The 23,948-nt window shown below is 41.6% G+C and overlaps 1 protein-coding gene across 3 annotated transcripts in view; it reads left to right on the forward strand.

Moving 5' to 3' along the window:
* The window catches only part of ARHGEF4 (Rho guanine nucleotide exchange factor 4), a 231,792-nt gene that overhangs the window by 51,748 nt on the left and 156,096 nt on the right, over positions 1-23,948 (forward strand). The window contains exon 1 of one of the 3 annotated variants that reach the window (XM_080409689.1): positions 242-1,741. The exons of the other annotated variants lie outside the window; for them this stretch is intronic. Coding sequence (XP_080265815.1) covers positions 1,703-1,741 — 39 coding nt within the window. The 5' untranslated portion in view covers positions 242-1,702. Of the gene's footprint in view, positions 1-241; positions 1,742-23,948 lie in introns of those variants that run through there. 3 annotated transcript variants of the gene reach the window in all.

Raw genomic sequence — 23,948 nt, forward strand, 5'->3', positions numbered from 1 at the left:
AGCATTGAAAACTCTTGAGCCAGGCCCTTTTGCCTCTAAGGAGATTTTTTTAAAACTAATATTGCATTTTGAAATTTTTTGAGACTTTTTAGAATTTTTATTTGCAATTTTCATCCCAAATTGTAGGCCAAGTTTACTTAAAATGATTGCTGGATGTGTATAATATTGACACATGTATGTCTTTTAGAACTAAGATTTAAAGGAAAAATCTTCTGTATGTCTTTTATCCATGAAATCATGCAGCAGCATTGTCCTTTGGCAAGTCAAACCACAGGTTATATTGCATTTGCACCTTATGTTGCAATTTAGAAATTACTGGCCTGGTTTCTAACAAGTTAGGTGTGCCCTTCCCTATGGCAGTATTATGCTTAACATATGCAGTTCCCACAATGGCAGAAAAAATGTGTACATGGTAAAATATGGCTTCCTGCTCTGAAGTATTTGATTTGTGCATAAATGTCTTATTTACATGTACTACCAGAACAATAATATTTCTAATTGAAATAGACTAACAGGAAGAATAGCTGCTGGAAGTTGTAGAGGGGTTTGTAGTGGTGCAAATCCAGGATAACTGGGGGATGTGCTTACTGGAGGGGGTGTTGCTGCCAAGATCCCAATTGCACTGAGCAGGTAAAAGACTATGTTTTAGGTTAGAGCTGGTGATAGTCTTGGGCGAGTGCTGGAGCAGCAATCATGGTGGGGGATTGTGTCCCTCCTTCCACCTTGCTGTGCTGGGTGCACTGCACATCTCTCTGTCTTTCTCCCCTGTGTCCAGCAGCATGGAGCATCGGAAGCTACTCTGGAGCACCTCCCTAAAACACCTTTTCCTGGTGTAAAGATTTTAAGAGTGTGTGGTTTGAATAGTTCAAATATAAGCTGAATTTAGATTAAAAAATAAATGAAAGCATGCAGTATCAGGCTGTGCCTGACAGTTGCTGTAATGCAGAGTGATCCCTCTCTGAGAACTTGCTTGCACTCAGTAGTTGTCTTTAATTCTAAGTGCACTGTGAGCAGACTACCTGTAACTCTCAGTCCTGGCTGCTAAATGTTGATAGATTCTTTGCAGTGTGGCATAAGTTGCACCTCTGTGTTACTGAGCGTTACTGAAGCACAGATAATCTTTAAGGGACTTCAATGTCAAGTGAGAAAAAAGAAGAAACTGAAATTGCGTTTAGTCTTCTGCACTTCAAAAGACTTGTTATAAAATTTTCCCTTACATTTAGAGATAGCAACTAGAAAGCTCATACTGTGGGAGCCTTTGCTTTTAAACGCTGCAGCAAGCATAATACACACTGATTGAACTTGCAGTTGGCAAAAGCAAAAGCTGGGGGGGATGTAAGAGAACATGTGCTGTCCTTTGTAGTTCCAGTTCTTTTAGAAGCACTCACAAATAGCTTTAGTTTCTTTAGCAAATACAATGGCATCATTCTGGGCATGCCTAGTAGAAGTGTTCTGGGGCTAGTAAACTGTGAACAAACCTGTTTGCATTGCTGTACTGTAGAGCGCAGCACAGATAAGCCCTAATTGTTATGCAACTCCTTAGCATAAGCTCCTGGCATGGCTCATATGCTTCCCTTGTACTAAGACCGTCCAAAATAGCAACAAGAAAGCATGTAACTAAAGACACAGCAGGAGTGTAGGAATTCACCCAGGCCTTGGATGTTCTAAAGATTGAACAATTCCTCATTTCAAACCTTCCAAAATGCTAAGCATAATGTATTTTCTTCGGAGCTTCTTCAAGGTAAGCAATTTCAAACTTTTCCTGAGTGTGGGAGCTTGTTTGGTTTAATTCTGTTTTGACAAGAGAGAAACTTAGATTTGAAGTCTGTACAGGAATGTAGAAAGTAGTTTTCTTGAGAACTGATGCCCAGTAAGTAAGTGCACTCACCAGGTTTGCAATTTGCTTTGCTATGTTAATATTTGATTTGTAGAAATTGGTTATTTTCTGCTACAGTATAAAGGAAACACTTGTGGATTTACATTGAAAGATCCTTATATGATGAAAACTATAAAATTTGTGGTGTAACCCACATCCATCAACAGGGAGTTATTAACAGAAAGATGCCTGTTGTGAGACAAAACCAAATTACAACTAATTTTTGTTATGTTTTTCTGAAGTGTTTGTTCTATTTTAAACATACCAAATTGAGCAATTGAACTCTACCATCATTGAAAACATTTTAGATACTAAATAAATTATAAAATATTGCCAATAAGTATAAGTTTATATTTCATATTATTAAAACAACCACACTAAAAATCTAATCTTCAGTGATGTGTATGCAACTTTCTGGGGGCAGTTTCATTTTCTGTGAATCTAATAAATCCCACAGTTTTATGACTGAGGTCCTGCTGCTGTCTGCTGTTGGGCTGAAATAGCTGTTTAAAATCTGAGTCCCAGCTGTGGCTTTCACCTTGCTCAGAGTGACGGCGCATGTTGCAACTGGAGCGTGTGCTGCAGGTTTCGTTAGAAGCGTGCACTGTGAAATGTGTAGATGATTTGGAGCAGTGTGGGTCAAAGGAAATGGAAGTTTAATCAGATTAGTGAATATTGGATTATTCTGTGATCTAAAATGTTAGAATTTAAAATGCAATAGAGAATTATGCTAACTTAGAATAAAAGTACTTAAGGAATAGAATAACTATAATCAGCTGAATTCCAGCTTCCCATTATGTTGTCACTTACACATTTGCATGCCAAACTGCTTCTTGGTAAAGTATGCTGCAGGATTGCAGCTGTAATGTAAAGTCAGCGGTACATTTGATTTTACAGCTCCGTGGAGACCAACAGCTGCTTAAAATAAATGTGAGAAAAGGTTTGATTCTGGTCTTAACACATGTAGTTACAGTTAGCACCTGCAGCCACCCGACGGTTCATAGAAAACCAATAGCACTTCTAAGTAGAAGGTGGGCCTCATTTTTGGCAGCCTTCCTTAGAGAGATTGTGTGGAGTTGGTCTTAAAAATGGCCTACATTGGGGTTGAAAATATCTACGTAGCTTTTTCTGAATTACTTTGTTACTCTAAACACTGCATTCTTTGGGAGGTAAAAGCAAGGTATAGGAAAAATACAATAGGAAGCAACAGGAAGGTTTTTCTGCCTTACTGGGATACGGTTATTCACTCATCATACTTGCATTGCTGTTTCATCGCATGATTGGCCTTGACTTTGAAAAATTATAGCGTAAAACATGTTGCTAAAGTGTATGTAAGTACCTTACTTTAAGGTGGGAGAGTATATACTTCTCAGTACGTAAAAGAGGATTTTTTGTTACATTAGGATGATACACCTGCAATAGCATTAAGACACTAGTATTTGAGAAAAACAGGACTGAGTAAATCTGGTAGCTGTTAAGTTGGTGATTACTGGATTCATTCTGAAGATGATCAGTGTCGTTTGTACCAGCTTTGTGCCATCGCTGTTGGTTTCAGTTTGAGAGATTAGCAAGGGTCAGTTTATGTCTACAAGTTTCATTTTGCACTCATTGTCTTAAATCTAAGATAAGTTGGTCAAACTTTGAAATGGAGGTAAAATTAAGACTATTTTAATTACAGTTTCTTCGTTGTTTTCTGTGAAGTTTTCTTGAAATAGAAAGTTCTTAATTGAAAGCTGACCAAAACACAGTATATCTGGAGCTGTATTTTGCAGGTCCTGTGTACCATGCTGCACTTTGATATTCTTGTGGTTTGGGTCACGCTAGAATGACCTGAATAGCTTGAAATGCAGTCTCAGGTCTTAGCCATGTTTCTCAATAGGATTTTAGCTCCTAAGATCCCCATATCCATGGCTGGGAACTTTACAAGTATCACCCTCACCTGACTGGAAAGAAAAAGTAGCCTGGGTCAAACAGCTAATAAATCTGCCCTCAGCTTTGGGATAAATGCTGCTAATGCTGTGGCAGTTACTGTGGTGCCTCTTGTCCTCCTCTGGAAGTTACATCAGTGCTACTGCTGACAGGAGGAGCAGGAGGAAGTGGCACTAGCATAAACCTGTCCCTGCACCTCTAGGAGGGACCCAGAGTTGGGTGCAGGACCCTGGGGAAGGGTTGGTGGGGAAGAACCTGGGACCCCCCACCTGCCCTGTTTGTTTCTGGCTGCAAGGCTTTTGTAGCACAGAGCTATGAGTTTGCAATACATAACTGTGATGGTATCATAGTTCCTTTCACTGCGTGTTCAAAGTAGACACACAATTGCATGCACATCTGAACTTGGGAAGATGTGTCAGCAGAGGTATCCTGTTATATTTTGATCAATCAAGTTTTTCATCTCCCATAAGAATCCATTTAAAGGCTTAATATGTTTATCTTTGCTTCTGCCAAGTGAAATGGAAAGAAATATTGAGGTTGTTATAAAAATACAACTGCATTGGTTTTAGCTTCTGGTTTTTCCCACTAATTTAAATAATTCTCTAATTAAAATATTCTACATGTCTGTTCACTTAATGTGAAAATATTTGGTTTTCATATAAAATCTGCAGAGATCAAAGTGTAACTCCTTATTAAATGAATAATCATATATATGGTTCAGATGAGCTATAATTAATTTTTGAGGAGTGCAACAGCAAAGTTTATGGAAGTATATTATTATTTTCTTTAATTTCAAAACCAGAAAATGGTGATTAATACCGCTGTCTTTATAATGATGGCCACAATAAGAATCATGTTTTTACTTATGGCATGGAGGGTTTCAAAACAAGCAGCCTGTTGCAGTAATTTTCAATTCCTGTCTAGTACCACTGGTACAGCGGTAAACAACGCACGATGCAGATTTGCCACTAATACCTTTAATGCCTCTAAAATAGTACACCTATTGTTCTCTCTGAACCAAAGCTCCAGGCCACTAATACCAGCTAAACAATTCCTGGCCACTTTAAAAGGCCAGTGTATGCCTGAGCAGCGATTGCTGCAGTCACCAGTTGCAGGCAGAGCTTTTGGGAGCCCTGCTGCTGCTGTCACAGGGAACAGCATTGCACAGGTGTAGGACACCTGAAATTTGTTTCAGATTCAGTATTTGAAGTGTCATACATTTCTCTCTCATTGGCCACAACTTTCATGTAATTCTGCTTAGAGATCTGTGTCATCTGCTTGGTTAGTTTTTGCAGCCCATCCAGCATAGACTTTGGATCTGAACCTAACGGTGGTTTTCTCTTTGAACAACATGCCAAGCTTGCATTTGCATGAATCAGAGAAGAGTTTGTTCACCATATATGTTTCATAGAACAGTGTGGGTTGGAAGAGACCTTAAAGATCATCCATTCCCACACCCCTGCCACGGACAGGGACACCCCCCACTAGTCCAGGCTGCTCCCAGCCCCGTCCAGCCTGGCCTTGGGCACTGCCAGGGATGGGGCACCCACAGCTGCTCTGGGCAGCCTGGGCCATCACCTTGCCGCCCTCACAGGGAAGAATTTCTTCCTCATATCTAATGTCAATGTGCCCTCCTTCAGCTTCCAGCCATTCCCCCTTGCCCTGTCGCTACGTGCCCTTGTCAAAAGCCCCTCCCCAGCTTTCTTGTCGGCCCCTTTAGGTGCTGGGAGGCTGCTACAAGGTCTCCCCGGAGCCTTCTCTTCTCCGGGCTGAACAACCCCAACTCTCTCAGCCTGTCTGTAGGAGAGGTGCTCCAGCCTCTGATCATCTTCGTGGCCTCCTCTGGACTCATTCCAGCAGGCCCACGTTCTTCTTCTGCTGGGGCCCCAGAGCTGGACGCAGTGCTGCAGGTAGGGGTCACGAGAGCGGGGCAGAGGGGGAGAATCCCCTCCCTGGACCTGCTGTCAGTCACGCTTCTTGTGATGCAGCCCAGGATGCGGTTGGCTTTCTGGGCTGCGGGCGCACACTGCCGGGTCATGTTGAGCTTCTTGTCCCCCAGCACCCCCAGGTCCTTCTCCTCAGGGCTGCTCTCAATCCATTCTCCGCCCGGCCTATATTTGGGCTTGGGATTGCCCCAGCCCATGTGCAGGACCTTCCACTTGGCCTTACTGAACGTCATAAGTTTTGTATGTGCCCACCTCTCCAGCCTGTGGAAGTCCCTCTGGACGGCATCCCTTCCCTCCAGCGTGTCAACCACACCATATAGCTTGGTGTCATCGTCAAACTTGCTGAGGGTGCCCTCGATCCCACTGTCTATGTTGCTGACAAAGATGTTGAACAGCACTGGACCCAGTAAAGACCCCTGAGGAATGCCACTCATCACCAGCTTCCACTTGGACATCGAGCTGTTGACTACAACTCTTTGAGTGCAGCCATCCAGCCAATTCCTTACCCACTGAGTGGCCCATCTGTCAAATCCATGTCTCTTCAGTTTAGAGATAAGGATGTTGTGTAGGACAGTGTCAAGTCCAGGCAGATGACATCAGTTGCTCTTCCCCGATACATCAATGCTGTAACCCTGTCATAGAAGGCTACCATATTTGTCAGGCACAACTTGCCCTTAGCAAAGCCATGTTGGCTGTCACCAATCATCACCAATCACCTCCTTACTTTCCATCTATCTTAACATAGTTTCCAGGAGGATCTGCTCCATGATCACTGAAGTGAGACTGACTGGCCTGTAGTTTACTTGGTCTTCTTTATTTCCCTTTTTAAAAGTGGGGATTACATTTTCCCTTTTCCAGTCTGTGGGAACTTCACCAGACTGCCACAACTTCTCAAATGTGATGGATAGTGGCTTAGCCACTTCATCTGCCAGTTCCCTCAGGACCTGCAGATACATCTCATCAGGTCCCATGGACTTGTGTGCCTTCAGGTTCCTTAAATGCTCTTGAACCTGATCTCCTACAGCAGGCAGTTCTTCATTCTCCTAGTCCCTGTCTTTGCCTTGTGTGACTTGGGTGTGTGGCTGGAGCATTTGCCAGGGGAGATGGAGGCAAAAAAGTCACGGAGTACCTCAGTCTTCCCCCTATCCCATCTCCTGTTTCCTTCTGGAGAGGGCCCACGTTTTCCCTAGTCTTCCCTTCATCACTGATGTACCTGTAGAAGCTTTTTTTGTGGCCCTTAATATCCCTGGCCAGATTTAATTCTGTCATGGCTTTAAGTTTCCTAACTTGATCTGCGACTGCTTGGACAGTTTTTCTGTATTCTTCCCAGGCTACCTGTCCTTAATTCCCCTGCCCTGTAGGCTTTATTTTTATGTTTTATGTTGTTCAGGAGCTCCTTGTTCATGCAGGCCTCCTGGATTTTTTGCCCAAATTCATCTTTGTTGGGATGCATTGCTGCTGAGGTTGGAGGAGGTGATACTTGAATTTTAATCAGCTTTCTTGCATGCCTCTTCCCTCCAGGGCTCTATCCCATTATATTTTACCAAGCAGATCCTTGAAGAGGCCAAAGTCTGCTCTCCTGAAGTGCAGGGTGGTGATCTTGCTGTGCACCCTCCTTGCTGCCCTAAGGATCTTGAACTCCACCATTTCGTGGTCACTTGCAGCCAAGGCTGCCTTTAAGCTTCACATTCCCCACCAGCCCCTCCTTCTTGGTGAGAAAAAGGTCCAGCATGGCACCTCTCCTCATTGGCTCCTCTATCATTTGGAGAAGGAAGTTATCAACACATTCAAAGAACCTTCTGGATTGCCTGTGCCCTGCTGTGTTGTTCTCCCAACAGGTACTGGGGTGGGTGAAGTCCCTCATGAGAATGGGAACTTGTGAATGTGAGGCAGCTCCTATCTGTCTGTAAAGGGCCTCATCTGCTTGGTCTTCCTGGTCGGGTGGCCTGTACCAGACCCCCACTGTAATGTCACCTGTCCCTGCCCCTGCCTTCCCTTTAATCCTGACCCATAAGCTCTCAGTCAGCTCCTCATCCATCCCCAGATGGAGCCCCATGCACTCCAGCTGGTTGCTGACATAGAGGGACACCCTCTCCTCAATTCCCCTGCCTGTCCTTCCTATTCCAACACTCCAGCCATAAGAGCGACCCCACCACATCTCCATGATTCCAGTCAGACTGTAGCCCTGCAGGCATGTGCATGACTTTAACTGCTCTTGTTTATTCGCCATGCTATGTGTGCTTGCACAGAGGCACTTCAGCTGGGCCTCCAATGAACCTTACCGGCTGCAGCACGTGGAATTCCCTTATGCTGCTCTTCAGGTGCTTCCTCACTACCCTGAGATTCCCCTCCAGGCTCTAGGCATCTCTTGCTGTCATTGGCATCAAACTGGTAGGAGGACTGGACAAACAGGGATGGACTGACGTTCCCCTCCCCTGGCAACTTTAGTTTAATCTTGGCAAGCCTTTGACCAAAGGTGCTCTTCCCCTTCTCTGTCAGACTTGGTATCAATTCGAACACCTCTTGTGTAGTAGTTCTATGTCTTGCATCTGTTTCACTAGATATTCACCTATCCTGAAAGGTTAGCTTCCCCCTTAAACTTTGTGGTTTAGTTCCTTTTTTGTAACCATCGTTCTTTTAGCTGAGCTAATATTTGTTAGTCTCCGTCTTGGCACCTCTAAGATAGCTGTGAAATGAGCACTGAAATAATGTCTGGTTATTCTGCTCTGAGGGTCATCTCCTTTTCCCCTTCTAGTAAAACTATAGTAGAGATTTCTAAAGAAAATTCCAATTTGAGGTGGACCTGTGCCAAACATTTATGTAGAGGCAGTGACCCTACTAAGTGTACATTCCCTTGGAAATTCAGAATGTTGTCCCACTGAAAATGTACCTTGTTAACCTGCAGAAGCATTTGTTGTGTCGTATGCATCTGTAACATTGCTGCTGTATTGGGCTGTGTCTTGAATGCACCATATTTTGCTGAATAATGCCTGTGGATATTGCAGGTTTTACCGAAACCTGAGGTGACTGTAACATGCAGCTGTTTTAGAATTGTGTTTATCAGATGTTCAACATCTAAACTAGACGATGTGGTGTGCTGATGTGATTTTTAAGCATGCTTAACTGTCAGGCAAGCAGATACAATGTAGATATCATAACAGTGTATTGACATTTGGCACCCTGTGAGTGTGTGGAATTTCAGGTTTCAATCTTCTAGATATCAAGGTCACCCTGTACAGTGGGATTTCTGTGCACTGGTGCTGCAGCATTCTAAATAGCAACAAAAAGTATAAAGAACAGTCAAACAGAACATTTCAATGTTGGGTGGGAACTGCTTTCCTGCAAAACTGGCTGAAGAAGACTGTCAGTGTTTAGCTAATGAACTTCTCTTAGCATAAATTAAACCAAGCCAATATTGAACTGGAGCTAAAATGACAACCTTACAATGTCAGCTTAGATCTTACAGGAAAGTCTATAGCAACTCATACTACCAGAGTAACAACTCTGCAAGTAATACCAGAATACACACCTCTTCATTAAAAACTTAGAGGGCTGCTAATGTCTCATTTAATATACAAACGAACAAATTTGTATGATTGCACATAGACTTGTAAGAACCTCTGGGTTATATATACATGTAGAATGGATATTGTAGTCAATGCTGTGAATATTTGTTATTGCAAAAATATAAACAATTTAACTTGAGTTTTTAAACAGCTTTAAAAACATAGCTATCTTAGGGGCATGAATTCATATAAAATGCGTCTGAAGATCTGGCTTTCAGAGGAACTGAAGTAGCTGTAGACAAATACTTTTCAATTGAGGTGACCACGAACTCTTAATTTTGGCCACAGGAAGTAAAATGCTTTGACTGAAGTGCATTTTCCAAGACAGGGAGTACAGTGGCCGGAGTTAAATTTTCTAATAATAGCTTTGATACTAAGGAAGAATGGAAATTCATATATTTTATTCCTGCGATGGCTTATATCTAAACCCCATGAAGTTTCTTGATACTGAATTAAGCTGCAGATTGGAAATTTCTAATCCCAGACATTTATTTTGTACCTACTTAAACCACAAATGCTGCATAGTGCATGGCAATGGGCAGTCTTCATGGAGAAAGAAATGCTGCAATTTGGGAAAGAACATGATACCGGATGAGAGCCAGGAGCTATCTATTTCTGTATCAAAAGCAAATAAATTGCTTTTAAACTAACTAAGAGTTAGTTCACATATTAGAAGATTAAAGAATTAGCCTGAAATCACTGTTAACTGAAAAATGCAATGATGTTTGGAACATTCATAGCTGTTGCATCACTGAAGGTATGCTAGTAAGCAACAAAGTGTTAAATGAACTCTCACTGTTTTTAAGGAGGGAGTGCATTTTGCCTGGAAGAGGCTTAAAGAGATATAAAAGGAAAGGTAGAACTGCTTAGTATGCAAAGTATCTAAATAATTGAAAGACAGAGTCTCTGAAGCGTTAATGAGTCTTTGACAGTAATGGAAACTGGAATTAATAACAGCCAGGTAATTCCTGATTAACCTGCCTGTATGTATGTAAATTAAAAGGGGTGATGACACACAGACACCATCTGAAATATCACTGTGGGAGTTGTCTTCATCTTCAGTACAAGAGTGCTATTATCAATCTAGGAGGCAAATTCTGTGAAGCAGATTCTGCATCCAAATCATTAACATTTGTGATTAATACTTATTTCAGTATATAGTAATGCCTATCGCTTTTAAGGCAGGACAGACTGATCCACGACTGACATTGCAGAGGATGTCCACTAAAATATAAGTGTAACAGTGAGTACCATTATAATGCATCCATTGACAGGAATTAACAAACATATCCATTTGCTTAGACATTTACTTGAGAGGAGGTACCACGTGAGATTACATTTAATGGAATCACTTTGACTTCTGGGCCACTTGGATTATTTACAAATTGAATCTCAATGTGTGAGAACATAAATCACTTGTAGGCTCTAGATGTTCCAATAAAAGCAGTAACTTGTGTTTCAGAAAAGAAAACTGGACCCCTTAAGACAACACATGCAAAAAGTGACATCCAAGAGTGAAGAGTGAATTGCTTGCAGATAAAAGTGTGGGACAAGTCCTGAAGGTCTTGGTCATCTTTTTGTGTAATCAAAGCTCATGTTATATTGAGATCAAGTTTTCCTGCAAGGTGGCTGTTGTGACCGAGTCAACAGTTTCCCAAATCACCAGAATTGTGACATTGCTGGTTGTGCTCCAAAGAATTCAAGCTGCTTGGGAGTCACAATTTTCTTTTGCCTTCAGAGATGGAATCCTGCACAGCTAGAATAGGGCTTGCTGCTGAGAAACTTGCAGTAACATTATTGAGGTCATACACATAAGTATATAATTACTTAGATAAGCAGTTTCCATTAACATGATTGCAATCTAGTAGCAGTTAAACAGTGTTCCTTAAGAAAAGGATTTCACCCTGTGCACAACCTATAAATGAAGAATGAAAATCTGTATGATTAAACTGCACCACAAAGTTAAAAATTATCAGGACTTATACATAGCCTTAGGTTCAACTTTTGACCCCACAAGAATAATTGCCTGAATAAAAGTCCTAGGAGGCAAGACAAGAATTTGCATCAGATTAACTGCCAATGACAATCTTTTTGTGGCTTTATGCAAAATGCAAGAAGATGATTAAAATAATGAACAGTTCCTTGCAACACACAAGCACTTCTTGAATAGGACAGCCTTGTTCCAGGCACCTCAACCAGCTGGGGCTGGAGCTTATGGAGGCATTTTAAACAATTAGCTGAAATGCTTCACAGCTGAAACAGCATCTTTCAGATCACGTACATAAAAATAAAGATGGAATACTGATGTGCTCTTAAGAGGACAGGTATCACCAAGATTAAAGGTGGAAATTCAGGCAATGCTTGCTGCAGCAATGGATGACTCTTTTGCCTTCTGATTATAACACTTCTCTCTCTCAAACCCCTCTGCTGAGCCAATCTTCCACAATGACACTAAATAGGGGCAGGCTAATGAGCAATCTGTTACTTGTGGAAATCTCTCATGGTAGGCTTGCCACAGACATGCACAGTCTGCATGTGTCCAGGATAGTGTTTCAATTTGAGTGAAATGCTACCGGATCATATATGTGACCTTTCTGAAAAAAACCAAGACAAGTGCTTTTCCTCTTAAGTGGGGTATCGTAAACATCTTTGCTTCTCTGATACTAAAAATTCTGCTTTTAAATACAGCATCGCGGTCACGGAGGGCTTTGTATAAGCCTTGTCTGTAAAGCCTGGCTCTTTCTAATGGCTGAGATTTAACATTTCCAATAGACAATTTTCTGATCAAGCTTACAATTTTAAAATTGTTCCATTCCAGTTTTAAATACAACTTCAACAAATCTGTTTACAGCAAGTGAGCATCTAGCCCTGTGTATTCCTTGTGCCTATTAAAGAGGTCAAGTGTAATAAATTAAGAAAAAATAACCAGTTGTATGAAGAAACCAAAGTTTTAATAAACAGCCTTTGAAAAACAACATCAACAACAATTTGATGCATTATCAGATAAGCACTCAAAATTTAGCAGGTGGAGATTGAGTTAAAAATGGATAATTCTGCAGTTCTGGGAAGGGAAAAAAAAGTCTTTCAATTCGTAGTGCGTCCTTATTAATGGAGGTAAGCTTCTGCAGTTTACATACAGAGCGAATTCTTGTCTGCTATCTCAAATTCTAGCTTATATAAATTCTGGTTTTTACTTTGACAATCAAATGGCAAATACATGTCATTAAATGGTATTTGGGAAACTATATATTTTTCATGACAATTAAGTTCCATGACTTGGACGTTTTAGGGAGCTCTGTAATAGAAATTGTAAAAAATGATGGAAAGGCAAATCATGATTGGGATAGTTTGAATAAAGTGTAAAGGTAATAATATCTTTTTAAAGTCAGCCTTAATGCTGTTTAATAAGTGTGATCCCTTTGTCTCCAACTGACACTCTCCCTTCTGTAGATTTATCTCGGAGCTTGTCTGCTAGATTGATTGCTCTGGGTAGTTAGGTATAACATAGACATTTAGTGTGCAGGTAACTCTCGAGCAGTAAAAAGAACTGGAATGCACTTGAAACCATCAGCAGGCTAAAATAATCATGAGTTGAGTTCATCAACAATCAAAGTTGAGACAGGTGTCTTTCATATTGCTCTTTCATCAGACTCAAAGTTATTCCAGAGTACTCATGGTTACTACAGGGTTTCAGCTGGTATCAGATAACCATATTGCTACCAAATACAACATTTTTTATCACACGGAGTTTGTAGTGCATGCTGTTGGGTGATCGCAGTTCCTGTAAGTGTGCATGAAGTTCATTCAGCTTCATACACAACCATGTAAACCCTGCCAATCAATGCTACTACATTTTTGTTTATTCTAGATTTCAGTTAAACAAGTGCTGTAATGCCCTGGCAATTGAGTCTTAATGTAACATCCCATGGTAAAAAGATTCAGTCCAGGTTCAGGAGACTGTTTTGGAACAGATGGCTTTAAATCTTTGTCACCACCACAATGAAGACAACTATTTCTTCAGAGAGCATATCTATTCAGCAGTTGCAGATCATGCAGTAACACGTCAGGTAGCTCGCTTGCTGACAGTTAAGTAACATGGGACAACATGCAGACTGATGCCACAGCAAAATCTGTTCCAGTGTCTGGGTAAACAAGTGAACCGTGAGCCTGCAGGGAGCCCCTGCTGCCATGCCTGTGCTCTCACCCTGCTACTAACTTCTGTTTTGGCTCCTGTCTGCAACTGTTGCAAGAAAAGTTGGTCTGAATTTTGGAATGAGCATCTCCCAGGTCAGCTGTGGGAGTGTTACTGTACTCTATTTTGGAACAGCTAGCTGATTTATTTGAGGAGGCATGTAAATGCTACCTTACTCAGATTTTGACCATCTTCAGAAGAATCAAGCTATTTGATTACCCCTCATTAATTTATCAAACAAAATAATTTTCTGATCCAGAGTAAAACATTTAATAATCCTACAGATAATCTCATGTGCTTCCTGAATGAAAATAATCTGTAAAATTCCCTTTTAAATTTGTAGCAAAACTAGCTATTCTGCATTGCTATAACAATATATATATAAAAAAATATACATTTAGATGTAATATACATAATGTACATCTACATTGCTGTAATCCACCTTTTCAACAAAAGGAAGTTCAAAGGACAAATCATATCTGTAAGTGGGAAAGCCGGAGACGTGGTGTTGCGCAGCACCAGAACAGAGGACTGTTACTGCAGAGGCGTGCAGTTACGGTTGTAGTGTACTCCACAGGTTGGGGTGTGTTTTTTTTTGTTTCTGAATTTCATAGTTGATATGACCACATTAGAAGAAACAAACCAGAAGCCTAAAAATTTTTGTGCTTCTCCCTCTTCTCCTCCCTTCACTTGCCCCACAAATGCAACAGAAAACAGACAGAGCAGCCCCACACAGAAATAAGATGATATGCTTCCTCAGCTTTTTTTTTATCTTGCTGGTGAGAGCACAGCTCTGCCCATTGCATTCTGCCTGCTCGGCAGGTTCTGCTGGATACTGTGGTCTCTGTGCTGTCGCTCTGTTTTGTTCAGCTTTATTCTGCTGATGAGGTGGTGTGTCTCAGTGCTGGGGAAGATCAGTTTTGTGTATCTTTTTTTTCCTCTTGGGTGTGAGGTTTAAACTCCTGGAAAAGTATGCGCTACACAGTTCTGAAAAGAGGAAAAGAAGCCAAAGTCAACTTGAATAATGTACTCCCAGAAGTCTTATTTTCTGTGAAGAATTAATGTAAGGCTCTTGCTAAGATCCCTGGCCTTCTACCATCACACCTGGCCTCTCTCTGTTAAATGCATCATCCAGCTGGCGGTAAGAGCAGGGGCCTTCACACCCTATTTTTGGAGTGCTGTTTCATACTTGGTATCACTAGGTTTGGTATTTTCAGTTGTTCATCATTCAGGCACCATTAGCTAATATTACAGATCTTTGTCAGGAAGCCTGAAAGAACTGGAATAATTGTTCTTTGCAATATCTTAAACTTTTTCTAATTAATTTCTTTTTAACTACTCTATCATTTGTTCCTCTGCAAGACTTCTGAAATAGTCTGATTTTGCCTTGCTTACTGTTTGTTTATCCAAATCATCATGAAGGCATTTACTAAAAGCAATTTGTATGTGATCTTGGTGTACCATTCATAGCCTTCCCAAGGCTGAGAGTTTCCATGACAACTAATTAATAAAGATTAGCTTTTCTTACAGAGCATGAGACTTAAGTACATCTTGTTTTGGGACATAGATAATCTCTAGATCTGGTTTTGGAGACTGGGCCTTGAAAAAGAGATGCCACAGGCAATCTGATCTGATTTATAGTCAGACTTGGAAGACCATTAGGAGTGAAATCTTTTTTATACATTTTTAAATATCTTTTATTTTCCCAGTTTTTACATTTTCCCACTTGCTCATTTGTTTACCTTAGCAGGTGAGAGTTTCTCAGCCACTTTTGGCTTGAAGGACATAGGAGGAAACCACAGTCCTTAACTTTTGCTAACTTCAAAATCAGCTGAAGAATAACCTAGGTCTACAGACAGCTAAATTGTGTTAAAACAAAGGTGTTAAGTGAAATGCATGATGTTACAAGAGCTATGATAACACAATATAACATAATTCTTATCTTTACTTAACATAATTCTCATATAACGTACCTCTTACATTAAGAAGTATCACTGGAACTTCAAAAACAAGCTGGATTTTGTCTGCCAAATTACTTTCTGTACTAAGAAACAAATATTTTATTTCATACTTAATTTTTTCTTATCTCTGAATTTCTTAACAATGTTGTTATTTTCTGTGCATGGGAGAACAGAAGACAGGCATCAAAGCTTCCTTATTCTTAAGGACTCTTGTGATCAGCTGTACTTGGGCAACATCTGCCAGTATTTCAAACACACTTGGGTGATTGGTACTTGTCTGAATGGGAGCCTATTTGTTTTTGTGTAAGGGTGAGTCAGGGACAATGTGATGGTTTACAACTGATTTTACTTGGGTATCCGACCAACCTGAAACTCATTTTGTTTGCTAAAACAAAAGGGTTTAGTAGAAAAGAGGTTTAGATTAAATCAAAGGTGGTGGCTTTCTGTAACCTGAGAGTATAAGCTTTACTTCCATGCATTTCTTGTCTTCCTGTAACAAAAAACAGAAAAAATAAGAATGGTGGTCTGTCTTGAGTTTTGGTTTTGGTCTCCCTTTCTATTGATGCCTTACCTTCTTGAATCAGTGGGCAGCTCCTGAGGTTATGTCAGTCCCATGCTAAACTATGAGAAAATTCTCCCAGTAATATCATTGTAGAGCTGCATAAGAGCAGTAGCACTATAGTGACTAATCAAGAATTACACTTCAGCAAAATGCTTTGTTTTGCCTTGACTTTTGTACCTTCTTATTGTGCAAAGCACTTTTGCAAGTGAAAACCTTTTTACTGCTGACATTTAGTTATAGACTTGTTGGTTTGTGTGCATCTAGCCATCAGGTACCAGATGCTTTCTGATGTGCTGCCAATAAATTGAGCTGCCTTTTGTCTATCATAAAACCTTCGACAAAAAGCTAGTCTTAATAAAATGTGAAAAAAAATTATCTCCTGAATAGATTTATTTTATCCTTCCTTTAGAACAGCAGGTTCTCTCACTAGGCTTGCATGCAATAAGCAAGATGACTGACAAAATTTTTTACGAGGTCTCTCTGTAGCCATTCAGTGCTGCATCCCATTTGCATGAACTGTGCCAAGTGCTTTTGGTGTTCTGGAAGTGAGGACCATGCTCTTGAAAGCTGAGGCATAAGCCAAGACCACCCACATGTAGGAGGAAATGTGTATTTGAAAACTGAAAATTAACTGATGCAGCACATAGCATCATGATGCAGTGCATTGGGCAGAATGGCGATGTGAAAGATGGCCTGAAAGGCAATAAGGAATCAGACTGTCAGAAATCAGTGGAGAATCCTCATTAACTGTAGCACAAAGGTCCGACTCTTGCCAAATCCTCAGCATCTGTTTTTCAATACATCAAATTTAGTCACTTCTTTGCATCAGTATTTAGAGTCAACCAGAGAGAAGCTGAGGAATAGCCTGAGTTGCCTTTCTGGAGATGTGCACAGCTGGATTGTGCCCTACAGTGCCAGGAGTGGATAAGCTCCCCTCCACGAACTTCCTAGCCCTGGCCTTTATTCCCTACGCCAGCCACAGAGAGGGGGATGATTCTAGTGGGATGTCATCTTGGTGTCTCTGAGCCACAGGGAGGATGCTGCGAAGAACGGCTGTGATACTAGTGAGAGAGCAGGGGTAATTTACACCCAGACCTGTACCAACCCCAGGGCAGGGTAACAACAAAGGGGCTTTCACTTCCCAGCTGCAACTTGGGTGGGCTGTGGTCCAGCCTGTCTCGTTCCTTGTTGTCTGAGTGATACCTCTAAAATCCCTAACTAGCCTGCTAAATATTTTTATCTTGCCAGGAGAATTAGATGTCAGTGTAGAACACAATTATCCTAGAGAGAATTCAGCCCCTTTATCTTAGACTACACTTGTGGAACTCCACTGCAATTAGTGGCATATGGGTCTATGTCAGTGAATCTTATTTTTTCTGGGTTTATGTCACTGGGTCTGGACTGATACTTTGTAAGGTGTCACTTGAAAATGTATGAATTCTTCTTTTGCTTCACATTGCACGTGACTGTCATCCTTCTGTTCCTCCTCATATTTTCTGTTTGTATTTTGACACATCTCTGCTGTTTTAAGAACAAACTTTCCACATGTCCAGGAGTTCGGTGTTTCAATCGAAATGACACCACTGCTTCATGCAAAGAACCATGTGAGCTGGGATCTCTGTGCAAATGCAGAGGATAATGTAAATGCAGTTGACTTCCCAAGTAAGAAACACATGCAGGAAATGTTCTTATTGACAAGATTATTTCCACTACTGGGCTGTAGAGATTATCCCCAATATTTTGTACTGAAAATTTTACAGGGTTAGAAGTTCTGTGTCAGATTATTTGGAAAAGAGGCTTTTCCTCATTTTGTAGCTGGGTGGGAATACTTACTCTGCCTTTTCTTATGATGGGAGATAGATAACTATGCATCGTTACAAGTTTTTAGCCTGTTGGAACGTGTCCTACTTCCTTTCACAGGGATCTTTTTTCAGTCAGGTTAGTTTCTCAAGGCTAAAGACACATATTTGGGCATGAGGGGCTAATGCTAGGTGGAGGCAAATAAAGCATTTCTAGGAACAAGTCACCTTCTGGAGAGGTGAATATGCTGCTACGAAATTTGGTCCAAAGTGTGTTAAAAATGAACAATTTCTCCTGCTGACATATTTAGGCAATTTACATCTCATTTTCAAAAGAGACTATTTTCAGCAGTGGGGGGTTAATAGGCTTAATTTCTGTGCTTAGTTCATTCTCATCTTGGATTTATGAGCAGTCTAGAAATTATTTAAACATCAAGAACTATGGCATTAACCATGACACAATAGAATATATAAAATATGCTGAATGTTCAGTATCAGCATGCATTATTGTCGTGTGTGTCTGGCACCTCAGATACTATCGCGCCCTTCAGGATAACTTGTGCTTGAAAACAAGTCTTCAGGTAACCTGAACTCTCCTCCTCTGACGACTGGGAGGCGGAGGCCTTTGGCTTTAGGCGGTGGCATTCCTGGGCACAGTGAGCATCTAAGGCCTGGAGGCAGGGAATATAGGGATCTGGAGCAAGGGCTATTGGCCAAAAGGTCTTTGGAGTAAATCCTTTTCTTATTTCCTCTTATTACCCACACTTGGACAGCACCGCAAAATCTAAGCCATGTTTTTATCAATGTTTAAATATGTATTTATCATCTTTAAAATAGGAAGATGTTTGCACAGGTTTTCACACGTAATATCTGTGGAAAAGTTTGACACAGACAACATTATTTCTCTGTCTCATTGTTTTTTTCTGAAAGGAATTTTTAATTGTGGAAGTAAAATAACCTTTGCTCTCTGAGAACAGTGTTCATCTTATTCCAGTCATTCTCATAAATGAGGCTTTCAAGAAAGAAGAAATAAGACTTTTACTTCTGAATCAATAGAGACCTTTTTTGCCCCAAAAGTAAGGGGAACAGAAGACAAGGCTGTATTCTTACAAGTGGGATACTATTAAACCCCACTGAAGCAAGAATTCAGCCTTGGAAATAAGTAAACCTTTTCAGATCTTGCTCTTAGTCATTCTCAGTCTTTGATACAGAGTTATAACATTATTTTTAAATGATTCCTAAATATTTAGGGCTTGTTGTACAACTTACACATTGTGCCACATGTACATTGTAAATTTAAGCTGATGCCAGGGGAGTTATTTTTACCGTGCTCTTGGAGAACAAGTCCCTAGACCCTGGCAAGGAAAAATTCAGAACAATCTATGGGAAGAATTTGAAAACTGCGTTGAACTGCTTAAAATTAGACAAACTCTGTATTTCCCTGTGCTGGGTTTTGTGTGTATGTTGTATCACTTTGTTACCGGTTTTATTGGTGTCTGTCTTTCCCTGAGGCACAAGTTGCTCTGACAGAGGAAGTAAACTGTGATGTTCATACTTTGCCCCTTTGGGATTTTCATTTATGCTTGCAAACATGAACTGAATGAGTTCACCCTCCTTGAATAGCTCTGTCTCCTTGGCAACTCCAAAGGGACAAAAGATGTTGGGAATGCCTTTAGAAACAGAGAGCTACTCTACCTCTGTGGTACTCCTGCCAGTGAAGACTTTGGAGTGAGCCTGCCCTCTCTGTTCTTGCTGAATCACGGCACAGACTTGAAACTTCAGCCAGCTTTTTCAGGCATGGATAGAAACCACAGTGCCAGTTTTGACTCTTGGATGATTACTGAAAGGATTCTAAACAGTATAAATGTGAAATAGCATCTCACATTTTGAGCAGCAGGGGACACTGACTCTACTGATCTCTGGAGAATATAAAAGGCTCTGACTACAGATGTTCCAAAACCTGGATGTTTCAATAGCAGATTATACTCTTCAGGTGCCTGGTTTTTAGATCTTCCTTCTCTTCTCACTGCATAGCCAAGCACAGAGTGATATTAGAGACATCTTTTGCATGCTGCTTGTTACTAAGCATATCCCTGCAGGAGATGCCAGTAAAGGGTTTCATCTATGTGAAGTCCCTGTGGCTTAAAACATATCAGGGCTGCTAAAAGGAAGGCTTGAAATGCAATAGTTGTATTTGTTTTATATCTAGATCGTTGCCTAGAGTAAGAAGCTCCAATATGCTGTCACTGCCTTTTATTCTTTTGAAAAAATGTGTTGGATTCCTCCTCAGACTTTCTGAGTCTCACTTCTTCCAACAACAATTGTATTACATTAATGGCTCCTAATCCAAACAACTTGAAGAGACAGGTCCTTAGAGGACACAGTGCACATGTACTGGAGTTCAGTATGCCCATCTGCATGTCTTCATTATGCTTTTCAGAGTTTTACAGACAACCTTGTACTCAGTTTTCTGGATCTCAGAGCTGGAAGCGTGTGATCCATTTCCATCAGAGAATCTTTACAGCCGTGTTACTATAAAGCTGAGCCTGAACTAATATGTCCTGACTTGTAGCAAAGATGAATGATGTGCAACTATTGGCATCCCTCCATATAGATATGAACTAACTTTCCTGCAAAGCCTGGTACCAGAAATGTGAGCTAACTGACAGGAAGCACTGATACGACTTGTATCTGAAACCCCTCTTCCCTCTACTTTGAAGTTGAAAATAACAGTGGAATAATGTGCTGTTTGGATTTTCATTTTTGGATTACTCCTTGAACCATTTGGATTTTACAGTCAAAACCAAGACAGTAGCAGCCTGGCTGCCAGAGGAAACCTTCAGTGGGGGGTGGTATCCCATATATGAGTGTATCAGCTGGCTGTGTCCTTTGGGTAGAATTGTTAGTTTTATCCTTTTGCAGTCATCTTCCTTGCTTGATTCCTGTTCTTAAGGATATTGTGGAGGTCTTTTAGCGCAGGATGTGGGAGCTTCAGTGCGAGGTGTTCTCAGTGTGGCCCCTCAGTTACAGGGTCTGTCACTAGTCTACTCTAGTTGGTTTGTGAAGTAGGGGTGGGTAGGAGGGCGTGGGGGTGGAAGGGTGGGCCCATGACTGAGTGTCATGAGTTTTTAGCTGCTGGTGAATTGATTGGTCACAACCAAATTTAGCAATTTCAGTATTGGCATAGTAGTTAATATCGGATAGGGAGTGATTCTTGATATTGTTCTGAAAAGCTGCTCCCATGTCCCTTTGATAAAAGTTGCAGGGGTATACTGGAGTAATGGACAGACTGCAGCGATTGAAACGTAGTGGTCCCTGCTTGGGAAAGGAGCAGACTGCCACTGAAAGAGTAGCACAGACATGTGAAAGGAAACAGAAGTGTTTATAGGGTTGTGGAAGTGTCCAACCTTTTGAGGAAGGACAGACTGGAGTCCAAATATAATCCTATGAGATGTTTTTGTTTAGCCTGTTCTTTTAAAAACGCAATAGAGAAGGGAAGCAGATACTGCACTTCTACTTTGATGAATATGGTAAAACCAGCTACAGCAGAACGAGTGCAATAACATGCCGGCATAGCTCTACTTCTAGGGCTCATTTCTGCACAGCAAAGCCACCAGCTGATAAACTTCGTGGGCATGCCCATTTCTGCCAAGTCAATGCCATAGGCAGAAATCCTGCCTGAAAACCCGATGCAACAGTGTCCCACATGGCATCTGTCCAGGCATAGTGAATCAAATAGCTAATTATCGCCATGGTGGTGATTGAGCAGCTGATTTGAAACAGAGCAATAGGCTTTTTTTGGAGCAATAGTCTAAAACTTTGGGTTTGGTCTCAGAGCTTAGAGAAGCTGTGAAAAAGGAAGAAAGAGAATAGTTGGGAGGTGATCCAGGGCAGCAGCAAGAGATGGGAAGCTGCTCTGGGTTGAATCCAGAGGACAAGGTACTGTCACAGTGCCTCCCTTGTGAAAGAGGTAGCAGTGGTTTTAGAGGTGCTTGTGAGCCCATTTCTGAGAAAAGGGCTTTAGAGTTGTGTTTGAACTTTTGATTACCTGTGCAAGAAGAATGATGACTGACAAAAGGAGTTGGAGTGGCAAAAGTGGTGCTGAGTGCTGTCTTTGGCTACAGAGTTGCTCCCTGGGGTGTGATGGAGCCCTGCAACCCAGCCACTGCGTGTGGTTTGCCTTGGAGCTCCTAAGTGCCTCAGGATGCCTGAGGAAGTATTTCTGTTACTTTACAACTTACTCCTGACACTCACAGCCACACAGCTGATACAACAGACCTAGTACAAGAAAAGAACAAGGCTGCATTTGCCCATGAACACATTTTTGCTTTGGCTTTTTCTCTAATAATAGGGAAAGAATTTTTTTTTCTGCTGATACATGTCTGGAAACCAAGGACTACGTGGATTCCTCTTGCTTGGGAGACCCACAGAAGAACTGAATCTATCAGAGAAATTGAGGAAGTGTTTTCTGGAGTACGGTTGCATAATCTTGCATGTTTTTACATGCTGTATTTTGATTTACACTGTGCTTTAGAGGATTATTACCCCGTGTTGTATTTCAACTTCATGCCCAATGCACTTCACCTGGAGTCAAATGTTTGAGCAAGTGAAATTCTGCCAAACCACTTGTGACTTGCACAGATCTAGTCCAAAGCTGTTTCACTCCTGCCAAGCCCCATCCTATGCCTCCTAATATGTCAGAAAACCCGATCTTTTTACTTTTGCTGTGAGCCAAGGTGCAGAGGGAGAGTTATTATCTTTCATTAGAACAGCTGGTGTATTTTGGGAGAAAAAACAGATACCCAGCTCCTCTGTCAGCTCTGGCTGAGGAAGTCTGGCTGCCTGCCTTCCTTTGGTATCTGTCTATTCCCCAAGGTGAAATAATATGTGTCGGGATTTGAAAGCAGTGGGACTCTGAGGACATGCCTCTGCTCTGAAAGGAAAGCTGTACAGCAGCTGTTCCAGGCAAGCTGGCTTCTCAAGCTGTACATGCTCATCACCTCTGCTAGGACGCAGCTCTAATGTGGTGTAGCTTAGAGCTAACAGACTTTTTGGGGACTGAGTTAGTATCTCCATGTTTCAGTGCAGGTGCAGTAGCCTGCTCAGGGCTTTCTAGTCTGGCGTCACACCATATGAGTCAGACATTTCTGGTGAAGAGCCTGGCTAGGGACCTTTTTTCACTTTTCCAGGACTGGAGGGTATTGCAGTCCTGTTTCATAAGGATTGTAGATTTGCCAACAGATATGTGAAATATTATGAGGTTACTGACTTCCTTCTTTACTATAATGATGGTGAGACACTGGCACAAGCTGCCGAGAGCAACTGTGGATACCCCATCCCTTGAAATGCCCAAGGCCAGGCTAGACGGGGCTTGGAGCAACCTGGGCTGGTGGGGGGTGTCCCTGCCCATGGCAGGGGGGATGGGAATGGATGATCTTTAAGGTCCCTGCCAACCCAAACCATTCTATGGTTCTGTGATTCCTCCATCAAGTCTCCTTGGCTACCTGAACTGAGAGAATTTTGCCATTTGGGTCAATTGTTCCCCTTCTCCACTTGGCTGATCTCCTCTCACACAGAGTGAACCTTTCGGTGTATACGGGAAGATACTACCTGCCCAGCTAGCGGGAGAACTATGCTCCTGTGTTTGCTCCCTAGAATCTGCTGTGAGCTTCTCAAAACCAGCTTGCTATGGCCAGGACTTTCACATTAGTCTGTTCTGTGGCTGTGTATGGATATGTGTTTGTACTGCTGATTGGTACTATTCTAACACTGACAAACCCGAAGTCTAGACAGATAAAACAAAATGTAAACCGGAGTAAGTTCAAGTACCTAACTTTCCTGCCAGCTGGGAGCACTAATGTCTCTGTAAGAGCCTTCCAGGGCTTCCAAGTATGATGAAAAGCTGACACCCCTCCTCAGCGTGAAGAAAGCTGGGAGAACACTAGTCTGCAAAGGAAGTTCTTGTTCCTAGGAAAGGCAGCTGAGCGTGGACTTAAAAGCAATTTGCTTCTCTGCAGAAGGGGGGCAAAGAAGCCTGAGATGGCCTAGTATGAGACAGGCCAGGGATAGAGAAAATAGGGGCATTTCGGGTTGGACAGGTGAGGCTATGTCCAGAGA

The sequence above is a fragment of the Falco punctatus genome (genome assembly GCF_963210335.1).
Source record: "Falco punctatus genome assembly, chromosome: 13".
NCBI classification, from domain to species: Eukaryota; Metazoa; Chordata; class Aves; order Falconiformes; family Falconidae; genus Falco; species Falco punctatus.